Here is a 12466-nt window from a genome sequence, read left to right as displayed (position 1 = left end):
TCTTGCGAGGCACCACTGTAGTGGCAACATGCAGATTGTGAAAGCTTTCACATATGCGCCTTCAAAAATGTCTTTGAAAAATATTTCAGCTGTCATTTGTTGAGTGAGGTCTAAGGCATTCAGACAGAGAGCATATGCCGTTGTTGTTGTTGTTTTCATTTTCTTTTGGCAATTTAACATTACGCTATAAAAGAATGAATTTCTTTTTGGTAAGCTCCACCATCAAGACCCTAGCTTTGCACCATTTCCAAATCCAGACAGTGTGCTGGGGTAGTGGCACTGCTCATCTGACCTCCTGACAGCTGAGGGAGAGGTGGAAATGTGAAGTGGCGAGCTCAGCGCAGTGCAAACACACCAGCAGGAGCAATGGGCTGGCTGCATCAATGCCTTTGCACTGCGCTGACCTTCCTGCCACTTCCCCCTCTCCCTCTGGATAAGCATCAGCGACTCACCTCTTGGGAGGTCAGGTGAGCAGGAAGGGCTGTAGCTGAAGGGCAGAGAATCTGCTTTGTGTAGAGAAGGTCCCAGGTTCAGTCCCTAGAATCTGCAGGTAGAGATTTGCCTGAAGCCCTGGACAGCTACTGTCAATCTCTGTAGGCAGTGCTTTGACTCAGTATAAGACAGCAATCTATGTTCCTCTGTCTCACGCTACTGACTTCAGCTGAAGGTTGACCGAAACAGGATTAGGCAGCCAGAAACGTTTTGGGAAATAACAGGATTGCTATGCTTAGTCACTAACAAATGAAACAGAAATGGGTAGATTCTTAAGCATAAAGACAAACCCCAAAATTTTGCCTACATCCCTCTCTTCCTGGTTACTTCCCGTACTCATATCCCTGCATGCAAGCATGGAAATAGTATCGGTCCCTCCTGCACAATTCCCCCCCCCACTCCACAGTAACTCAGAGCAGGGCTTTAAGTGTGGCTGCCCCTGTTCTGTGGAACAGCATTGCTGTCAAGATATGACAGGCTCCTACGACCTACACCAGGCATAGGCAAACTCGGCCCTTCAGATGTTTTGGGACTACAACTCCCATCATCCCTAGCTAACAGGACCAGTGGTCAGGGATGATGGAATTGTAGTCCCAAAACATCTGGAGCTACACTTTCTGGAAACAATTGAAGACATTTTTGTTCTCATACACCTTCCCAGCTTAGATAAATAGGTTTTTGCCACAAGTGTCTAGTTTGTGTGGTTTTTGATTTGTTGTAAATGTATTTGCATTTTTAATTATTTGTGTGTGTGTGTCTATTGTACATTGCCTTGAGATGATTTTGTATAAGGCAATTACAGTGGAACCTCGGGTTGCGGATGTAATCTGTGTCGGAGGCACGTCCGCAACCCACAGCGTTTGCATCCTGAAGCGCCGCGTCTGTGCAATTTGGCGCTTCTGCGCATGCGCAAGCGGCGAAACCCGGAAGTAATCCATTCCGGTATTTCCAGGTTTCCCACGGTCCGTAACCCAAAAACACATAACTTGAAGTGTCTGTAACATGAGGTATGACTGTAATAGATTCATGATGAAGATGATGATTACCAGAGCAGGGTGATGTGGACCAATGCAGAGTGAGGCCATACTGCTCCTACTGTTAGTGTTACCAGCTCTTCAGAGTATGCACTCTTAAGAGCCCAGATAAAAGAGGGGCATGCATGCATCGTCTAACTTTTTTTCATTTGCTAAAAGCAGCCATCTGTGGATGTTGGGATAGGGGATCTGGATAATCTCTTGGAAACATGCATGGCCATCAAACATTGGCAGATGCATCAAAGCAAGATAACCTTAAAACTTTTTTGAAGTTGGAAAGAGAACTTCAGACGTTTCTATAAATCCCTCTTTGCTGAAAAATAGGATCTTCCCTTGCATTTGCAAAATAATTTCTAGAACAAGTACAAAAGAGAGCGTGATATTGAAGTGACAGAGTGCAGCAACTTTGCTGGAGTAAGATACAGTGATACCTCAGGTTACAAACTTAATTCATTCCGGAGGTCCGTTCTTAACCCGAAACCGTTCTTAACCTGAGGCGCGCTTTCACTAATGGGGCCTACTGCTGCCGCCAGTGCACAATTTCCATTCTCATCCTGGGGCAAAGTTCTCAACCCGAGGTACGACTTCCGGGTTAGCGGAGTTTGTAACCCGAAGTGTTTGTAACCCGAGGTACCACTGTACTTTGCATCTGAACAGTGCCTGGACAGGAAACATCCTGGAAACTCTATGTACATTATCTTGATTTCTTGGGTATAGGAGGCAGGAATGTTCACAGCCACTATATGTTATGATGGCCACTGACAGGTGGCCTTAAAAGGGATTCAGGCATATTCAAAGGCTATTAGGTAAAGGTAAAGGGACCCCTGACTGTTAGGTCCAATCACAGACGACTCTGGGGTTGCGGTGCTCATCTCGCTTTACCAGCCGAGGGAGCTGGCGTACAGCTTCCGGGTCATGTGGCCAGCATGACTAAGCCGCTTCTGGCGAAACCAGAGCAGCACACGCCGTTTACCTTCCTGCCGGAGCGGTACCTATTTATCTACTTGCACTTTGACGTGCTTTCGAACTGCTAGGTTGGCAGGAGCAGGGACCGAACAATGGGAGCTCACCCCATTGCAGGGATTCGAAGAGCCAACCTTCTGATCAGCAACTCCTAGGCTCTGTGGTTTAGGCTATTAGCTAGGAGTTAAATGGAACCTCCATCGTCAGTTGGCGTATATTACTAGTTTACTAGGAACAAGCAGTGGGGCCACACTGTTTGCTGCTTAGCTGTGTATTGCTTCTATTCACCCTTGCAAATTTATGGCCCCATATCAGAGAAACAGCAAAAAAAGCCACTGTAATCCTCTTAGAATTATGAAAAAGTCATGTAAGAGTTGAAACGCAAACTATGCCTCCCAATCTGTGGGCACAATGGCATGCCGTTTAAGGGAATAGTTAGTGGAATCGCATACTGGAGGACATATGGTACATTTCAGTTTCAAATTTGAATTTCTGTGCCTTGGTCGTTTTTACTTATTCCCTTAATTGTACTTCACCAAGCTTTTTTTATTTTTTTAATGGTTCAGTTTTAGCAGGGTTATCTCTCGCAGCCTAAATAAAGAGAAGAAGGGGAAATAGAAGCCAAAAATAATCACACTCGTGACAAATCTCGTGGAGCATATGCAGTATTTATTCCCATCACATACCTCTATTACGTTTTCAATGTTGGTGCATGAAACATTATGGGTCTCCCCCCCCCCCCGCTTCCAATCCAGATATATTATCTGAAATGAAGTGTATTAGAAAGTCTGCTGTTACGTTATGCTCCATCTGGTCAGTCATTTTGGTTCAATAGCTAGTGTCAACCAAATTGTTTCTTATCAAGTGGTTCAGCGCAGTTAAGTTTTGTTTTGTTAAGACATTTGTGTGTGATGGGGGGAGGGAGGAATATTGCAGAACATGTGCAAATCTTTACTGTTCCCAGATTTATGAGCTGAATCCTCCTATTCCAAGGCAAGGCCATTAGGAGCAAACACAACCTAAAATAAAGTCAAGGAGTATGAAATGGAAACAGAGACCATGCTTGCATGTTCCTGACACATTATACCATATGTTGGTAATTCTACTGAGACTTACCCCTCAATATGATGTTGCCATTGTTGCCTCTCTCCATGAATTCAACACATGGACTGAGTGCACTCATCCCAGCCCTGTTGCGCTCCGTGAACTGCGAAGGGGAGACTCCTTGTGCTATCTAGAACCTTAGGTAAAGGTAAAGGGACCCGTGACCGTTAGGTCCAGTTGTGGCCAACTCTGGGGTTGCGGCGCTCATCTCGCTTTATTGGCCAAGGGAGCCGGCGTACATGTGGTCAGCCGCTTCTGGCGAACCAGAGCAGTGCATGGAAACGCCGTTTACCTTCCCGCTGGAGCGGTAACTATTTATCTACTTGCACTTTTATGTGCTTTCGAACTGCTAGGTGGACAGGAGCTGGGACTGAGCAACAGGGGCTCACCCCATCGCTGGGATTTGAACTGCCAACCTTCTGATCGGCAAGTCCTAGGCTCTGTGGTTTAACCCACAGTGCCACCCGCATCCGCCACAGCGCCAGGCTTTCTCGAACTTGGGTCTCCAGATGTTGTTGGACTACAGCTCCATCAACCTTCGCCACTGGTGCTGGTACCTAGGGGTGATTAGAGTTCTAAATTAGCTAAGGGACCAGAAGCATAGAGTTGTGAACACATGCACATAGGTTTTTTGATACCCTCTACCCCACAGTATCAGGGTTTGTTTTACTTCACACTGTGTCAGGAAGATTTTGGGCATCACATGGCACGGCGGAGTCTCAAACAAAGATGTGTACTCCCAAGCTCACAATCCCATCATGTTTGCAGTCTCAGTGACATCTATGGTGGCTTTGTCATGTCCACAGAATGGAAGATGGCAAGATCCCCAAAGACATTCTCTATGGGGAGCTGGCTTCGGGAACCAGGCCCATTGACAGACCAACTCTGCATTACAAAATTGTCCGCAAGTGTGACATGAGGCTGGCAACAGGGATGAACGAAGGCGTTGTGACACCTGGGGCGGGGCATCACTATGTAGGGCGCATGTGCGGCGTTGCTATGTACGACGCATGTGCCGTATGTAGCGACATTGCACATGCACTGTACATAGCAGTTTGCCAGTGGCGCTGGGATCCTCTGCTTGCGGCTCAAGCCGCGAACGAAGGATTCTCCACATACGGCTACTCACGCTGCCACGAGCCCCTGCAGGGTGCCTTCTTGTCACCCCCGCAGACATGGCACCCGGGGTGCACCGCCGCCCCGCCCCACCATTGCGACGCCACTGTCTGGCAGTATCCAACTACATTGTGTGGGTATCCCTTGCAGAAAAACACAGTGTCTGGAGACAACCAGCTTGTGTATCCACAGCAGTGACCAAAGGAGGAATAACCATTAGAAGGAATTCAGAGAGAACAAACACTATTGTGCATCTGCAGCAGCAGAACCAGACACCTTCATCTGCTCCACCTGTAGTAAAACATGGCTGTCCTCTATCAGTCTCTACAGCTGCAGCAGGCGCTGTAAAACTCTCCAGCAGTTTGACTTCACCTCTGAAGGCACACTCTTCCATCGTCTCATGAGACAGAAGGATGCCAACAAAACATGCTCATGGAGAGTTAGTCAGACCAAACTTGCTCAACCTACAGCTCATTCCATTTTTTAGGAGTGTACAAATCTGCTACAATTTCTGCAGCCCAATTTTTTTTTCTAGACAAAGGGATTTAGCACTTTAAAATTTATATTTTAAATTTAATTTTTATATAAAAAGAATTTATACACAGCTTTTCAGTGTCTTGCAGCACAGATTAAAGTCAGTTTAAAAAATGCAAAATCAAAGACCTGATCCCTACAAAAAAAGAATAAAGACAACACAAAATTTAATGCTATTGCCAAATAACAAGTCAGCCAAACCACCCCAAAATAGATAAAAGGCGGATCTGCTCTTTCAAATTAGGTGGTCTTAAACTAGAATATTAGAATTATACATCACCTCAGTTTTATATATGCATTTTATATATGTATTTTCAAATAAGCTATTTCATTCCTCTCCAACAGGAAGAACGACGTGTAATTTATGTGGGCAAAATTGGGCCTGACACGACCCGAACAGAACTGAGAGACCGGTTTGAAGTTTTTGGTGAAATTGAGGAGTGCACTGTAAATCTACAGGATGATGGGTGAGATTAGCCTTACTCCTTGTTAGGAAGTGTGTACTCTGATTAAGAACTTAATTTGTTCCAGAGGTCCATTCTTAACCTGAGGTACCACTTTAGCTAATGGGGCCTCCCGCTGCCACCGCCCCACCACCGCCGCACAATTTCTGTTCTTATCCTGAGGTAAAGTTCTTAACCCGAGGTACTACTTCCAGGTTAGCGGAGTCTGTAACCTGAAGTGTTTGTAACCTGAGGTGTCTGTAACCCAAAGTACCCGTACACTTAAAAAGTGTAAGTTCATGGCAACAAGAAAGTGCTGTGTCAGAGGTCAAGCTAAAGTTTTAAAAAACCTTCCCCCCGCTTTCCCCCTTATTTGTTCATCTTGCTATAGTTGAGATTTCATGTCCCAGAAAAAAGTATTTAGCTGGCTGACAGGACAATTGTGCTGATGAATGGGCGCAGTGGTGTTGGCATTTACGCTAGGTGAGCCCCCGTAGAGTTCTTGCTTCTTAGGAAATGGTGACGTTGACGTGCATTAATACTTTTTAATTGCAATTCTCAACAGCATGTTTTCTTTTCAATTACAGAGATAGCTATGGTTTCATCACTTACCGCTACACTTGTGATGCCTTTGCCGCTCTAGAAAATGGGTACACGCTGCGCAGAGCCAACGAACCTGACTTCGAACTGTATTTTTGTGGACAAAAGCAAATTTGCAAGTCTAACTATGCAGACCTAGGTATGGCATTTATTTTTGGGGGGCCTGAATGTAGGGTCCACAATTTCAGTTTTCTCGAGGGTCTTCCTATTATTTTTCAAGCTGGAACAAACAATAAAAATTAAATTTAAAGAACCTTGCTTGAAAAGTAGCTGCAGTTGTTTCTAAAGTGCTTTCTAAACCAAATTCAGGTCTGTTTTTGCCAATGTGGAAGATTGCCATTTTGCCATTCTCCACATGTGAGGACAGCAAAAGGGAGCCCTGCTCTGCTTGTGGTAAAGTGTTGTGAAGTTGCTTCCCTGCCACCATAGATTTCAGTTGTGCCTGTGATCTCTGTGCCGCTGCAGAACTGCACTTGGACAGTTAGTGGGCTTCAGACAGCAGCGTTGCACTAGGGACAAAAGACATGTGCTAATCCTCATGCTCTCTTCTCATATTTTCACCACCTTCAAATTGTAATAAAGCCATTTTTTAAAAATTAAAACATTCATAGCCCAGTGCTTCCTGTACGAAAAAACCACTCACGGCGGCTTTCAGCATTTGAAATTACAGCCAACGAGACGAGGTCATTTTTCAACAACTGGTGGAAAATAGCAAGGGGGTGTGCCAACCGCATTTTTACAGGGCAAGGTGTTTCGTAATCTGGGTGCAGTCACTGAGAAGGCCTGCCGGTGTGGTGTAGTGCTTAGGAGCGGTGGACTCGTAATCTGGTGAACTGGGTTCGCTTCCCTGCTCCTCCACATGCAGCTGCTGGGTGACCTTGGGCTAGTCACACTTCTCTGAAGTCTCTCAGCCCCACTCACCTCACAGAGTGTTTGTTGTGGGGGAGGAAGGGAAAGGAGATTGTGAGCCGCTTTGAGACTCCTTCGGGAAGTGATAAAGTGAGATATCAAATCCAAACTTCTCCTCCTTCTCCTCCTCTTCTTCTTCCCACCCTAGATGGGGCAAGGTAGGAAACAGGTATTCTTCCACCATGGATGATATATAGAGAAGGGCCTCTCCTTCTGATCTCAGGAAGCAGGCAGCATCATTTGGAAGAAGGGAGTCCCTATAGCATCCTGGATCTGGGGACATGGGTGGCGCTGTGGTTTAAACCACTGAGCCAACGTATTGTCAACTCAACCAATTAACCATCAACCATGTTAAATCTAAGATTCTGATTTTCACCAGAAGTCGGAGATTATACGAATGGAAGCTTGGCGGAGCAAAAATAGAGCAAGTCCTAAAATTTCAATACCTAGGAGTTATTTTTCAATACAATTTGGGGTGGAAAGCACAAATTCAACACCTACTTAATAAGGCCAAAACTCTGTCATATGCGCTCCTCCGATTTTTCTTTTCGGATGGAGCTTTGCATGTTCCCTCGGCCCTAAAGGTGTTCAAGGCAAAAGTGGTTACCGCGCTTGCCTATGCTGCCCCGCTCTGGGCCGTGATGACAGATCTTGCTCCTCTTGAGACTCTGCAAAACCAATTCCTACGTCGGATCCTAATGCTTCCCCTGTGCGTAAGTAACGCAGCCATGCGACTAGAATTGAAGATCGCATCCCTAGAAACCTGCCTGTGGAAGCAAGTCTTCAGTTATTGGTTATCATTGTGGCATAGATTACCAGACCATTACCTTGTCCAATGCTTATGGCGAGATGAATTCTCCAGCCTTTGGACTAGTAGAATTCATGCCAAACTCCTGAGTTACGGAATCTCTCCCTTAGATTCCCTAAAACTAGATCAAATCACTGCTCAAAGACTGATCCGCCAAAGACTGGATGACATCGATTTACAGCGAAATTATACGCTGGGGGGAGGTGTTTGTTCGCCCCAGAACATTGGTATTACTTTAACTTACTGCGTTCCATCATACCTCTCCTCCCTTTCGACTGTTGCCCATAGGCTGGCCTTCACCAAAGCGAGGTTTAACGTTTTTCCCTCCAATGTTCTGAGACATAGATTCTCAAAGGGCCAAGCCTCCGCCATGTGCGAATGTGATAAGGAGACGCCGGAGTCGCTTCAGCACATTATGTTCACTTGCCCCTTGTTCAACGGGCCACGGGCAAATTTGTTGGGATCAATCATGCAGAAACTAGAGGGTACCCCACCAAAATTCCACCTTGCCCAAATCTTGCAGGATAAGGATACCCATACGACCCTGAAAGTGGCTAGGTTTCTGGTCGCTGTCCTTACCCAAAAGCGTTGCCAAGGAGCACTACAAGCTAATTAAGGCGCAGTATGTCATTCCATCTCATAGTATTTTATTGTTACAGTGGTGTTTTAGCGGCTGTTTTTACCCACGTGCACAAGCTGTTATTTATGTCTTGTTTTTTTCTGTATGGGCCTATGGCCGTAATAAATATTATTATTATTATATTATTAACCACTGAGCCTCTTGGGCTTGCCAATTGGAAGGTCGGCGGTTCAAATCCCTGCAATGGAGTGAGCTCCCATTGCTCTGTCCCTGCTCCTGCCAACCTAGCAGTTCAAAAGCACATCAGTGCAAGTAGATAAATAGGTACTGCTGTGGCAGGAAGGTAAACAGTGTTTCTGTGCGCTCTGGTTTCTGTCACAGTGTCCCATTGCACCTGAAGCGGTTTAGTCATGCTGGCCACATGACCCGGAAAGCTGTCTGTGGACAAACACTGGCTCCCTCGGCCTGAAAGCGAGATGAGTGCCGCAACCCCATAGTTGCCTTTTACTGGACTTAACCGTCCAGGGGTCCCTCACCCTTTACCTGCCTAGCATCCTGGACCTTAGCCATTTCATACATCACCACAGCAGCACCTGTACATAAGGCAGCTAGCAATCTCCTGATAAATGGCTTCTCAGATGTGTTTATCCAAAGACCCTTTTTCTTATAATGAATTCTCTTAACTATATATTTGAATATTAAAGGTTAAGCAGGAGGATAGGAAATGATTCTCTTTCACCGAAAATAGGATTAAGTGTGATGACACTTGTAGCCGTCCTTAATAGTCTAATTGTGTGGAGGTTTTTAAACATTAAATTAATGACCGGGATCGTTAAGATTTCAGCGTACTGCTATTCCTCTGTCTGTCTGAAATCTTGTACATTCTCCCTCTGCTTTGTGTAATGCGGGAAGTGAATACAAAACAATATTTCCCCTAGCCAATTGATGTCTTCTCCGAGTCTAAATGATAAAGGCGATATGCATTGTTCAAAGTGAATATGCTATAATTCACTTCACTGGCTAAATAGATAGTGTAAACCCACAGAAAGGCAGCTGACTGCTGGAGAGATAGAGGCCCAGTGATGAAAATATAAAAGGTGGCAAATCATTTGTTCAAACACTGGCTGATAAAACCAGTAAAGACGGATTGAAGTCTTGACTTATCTTCCACATTGATGAAGTCAGGGGCATTTTTAGTATCTCAAAACATCTAGGGTATAAAATAAGCTGCCTTAAAGAGACCTCCTTGAACATTATCCATCACTGGGGGTTAGTTCTGGAAGAGCTTTCCATGTTGTCAGTGTATCCTCACACCTTTTCCTCATCAGAACTTCAGAATGCCTTTCCGAGTTTTTGTTTTAAAGATTGCTGTCCCTTTCCTTTAAGGGGGGAGGGGAAATGAGTCAAATGTAGAATAGCGAAACCCTGAACACAAATAGCTAATTTATTATCTATTTTAAACTAATCTGTTTTCTAAAGGGTGGTTGTAGTTAATGGAACTACCAGAACAGTACGTCTGATGAGCCCACAATTTGTGTTCAAAATGGCTTGTAACATTCTGCAAGGAATAACTGTGACCCATTAAGAAGTGGGAAACAGCATAATATGTTGTGAATTAAATGCAGCACTAAAGCTAAGAGGGGTTTTTGTTGAGGGGCTTGTAGTAAGCATTTGCTTACTGTGATGGGACGATGAGCTGCTTGTGTGTAAAATCCTAGTCCCTCAGAGTTTGGTCAAGTTTGCAAACCTCTGTCTGTAACGGAGCCCCTTAAACATGGCTCCGTCAGTCGCTGGCAGATTCCGACAGTGGTTGCTTTCGGAATCGCTTCCAACATAAAAGCTCCTTAACGGAAACACGTCTTCTGGACTCTCTGCGTGACAGTTTCCGGCGAGGAGTGGGTGTCCCTACAGGAGGTCCTGAAACCTCCCCACTGTTTTCGCTGGAAGTGTCTCTGAGCCATCCCTCCAGCTCCCTTTCCCTCAGCCCAGCTCCTCTCCCCCTACTGGTTCCCTCTTCAGCTGCTGAGTCTCTCCCAACCTGTGTGAGCCCTTTCACTTCCCTTCCTTCCGATGGCAGTTCCCTGACATCCACCTCCCCTCCAGGGCCCCCTTCATCCCCTCTCGCCCCCTCCTCTACGGGCGGTGAGGAGGCAAAACCCCGGAATGAACTTCCTTCATCTTCCGATGTCCCGAACACTTCTCTCCACCTGTTGCGGTTCCTGGTCTCGAAGTACTCCTCCTCCTCAGAGTCCATCTCCCCTTCCCCTTCCGATTCCGAGAATCCTTCCAACTCCTCCTCCTCATCGGTGGTCCCAAAGTATTCCCTCCGGAACCTCTCCACAGGCTGAGGTTTCCTTGGGAACCTTTGATGGAACGTTTCTATCAATACCTCGTCATTGATATCTTCTGCCATTACCCAAGTGTTTTCTGACTCCGGTTCTCCTTCCCACGCTACCAAATACTCCACCTGATCCCCCTTCCATCTGGCGTCGAGGATTTCTGCCACATGGCTGCTGCATTCCCTTTCTTCTATGACCGGTCCCCGAGTGGCCATCCCTTCTCGTCCCCCCTCATACGGTGACAGTAACGACCTGTGAAATACTGGGTGCAGTTTCATGTGGTTGGGTAACCGGAGCCTGAAAGCCACTGGGTTGACCTGTTGAATGACCTCAAAGGGACCCAATCTCCTGGGTCTTAATTTCTTACAACCTCCTTTGAACGGCAACCCTTGGGTTGACAGCCACACCCTATCTCCCACCCTTATGGTTTCACCTTCCCTTCGGTTCTTGTCTGCCTGCCTCTTGTATTCTTCCTTCGCCCTTTCTAAGTTGAGTTGGAGCTGACGATGGATTGCTTCCATTTCTTCTACAAAATGCTCGGCTGCCGGGACACCCCATCTCTCCCCTTCTCCCCCTGGGAAAGCCCTGGGATGACACCCATAATTAGCCAAGAAGGGGCTCATCCCTGTGGACACATTCTCGGCATTGTTGTAGGCAAATTCCGCCAGCGCCAACTTTTCTACCCAGTCATTCTCTCTGTCATTGACATAACACCTCAGGTATTGCTGGAGGACCCCGTTTGCTCTTTCCGCCTGCCCGTTGGTTTCAGGGTGCCGGGCAGTCGAAAAGTTGACCTCCACCTGCAGTAAGCTCATGAGCTTCCTCCAGAACCTGGAAGTAAATTGTTTTCCTCGGTCTGAGACCACCCTCAATGGCACCCCGTGCAACCTAAAAATGTGTTCTACAAATAACTTCGCTGTCTCTTCCGCCGTGACTGCATGCGAGCAGGCTACAAAGTGGCACATCTTTGTTAGTAGGTCTACCACCACCATGATGGCTGTTTTCCCCTTGGACTTCGGCAGATCAGTCATAAAATCTATCGACACTGCCTCCCAAGGTCGTTCTGGGGTTGGTAAGGGTTCTAATAGCCCCGCCGGTGCCCGCCTCTCCCCTTTGGCCCGCTGGCATTGCTCACACCCTCTTACATACTCCCGTACATCTTCCCTCACCTTAGGCCACCAAAATTCCCTGGTGACCAACCACATGGTTTTGTGTTGTCCAAAATGCCCCGCCGTGGGGCTGTCGTGCAACTGCTTGAGTACCCTCCCCCTTAAGTCTCCTTCAGGGATATACAGTGCCCCTTTGTAATACAAAGCTCCATTTCTTTCCTCGAAACCCCCTGGTTCCTCTCCCTCACCCCTAAGACCTCTGAGCTTATTCTGGGCGTATTCATCATTCTCTGTTTCCTCTACCAGTTCTCTTTGTCCCACCAATGCCGCCCCACACACCCAGCGGTCCTCTGGAATGACATGTCTCTCTTCGGGTGCTCCCTCCTCCTCCAAATATTCAGGTTTGCGTGAGAGAGCGTCCGCCCTAATGTTCTC

At 46.6% G+C, this 12466-nt stretch overlaps 1 protein-coding gene across 8 annotated transcripts in view; it reads left to right on the top strand.

The window, feature by feature from the left end:
• Positions 1–12466, top strand: part of PPARGC1A (PPARG coactivator 1 alpha) — a 635527-nt gene that overhangs the window by 615599 nt on the left and 7462 nt on the right. For all 8 annotated transcript variants that reach the window (XM_081019911.1, XM_081019914.1, XM_081019910.1 and 5 more), the window contains 2 exons: positions 5589–5710; positions 6274–6425. In XM_081019911.1, coding sequence (XP_080876037.1) covers positions 5589–5710; positions 6274–6425 — 274 coding nt within the window. The remainder of the gene's footprint in view (positions 1–5588; positions 5711–6273; positions 6426–12466) is intronic.

The sequence above is a fragment of the Podarcis pityusensis genome (assembly GCF_964106645.2).
Source record: "Podarcis pityusensis genome assembly, chromosome: 9".
NCBI lineage: Eukaryota > Metazoa > Chordata > Lepidosauria > Squamata > Lacertidae > Podarcis > Podarcis pityusensis.
Note: the sequence above shows the minus strand (reverse complement) of the source record. Positions and strands in the feature narration are given on the sequence as shown.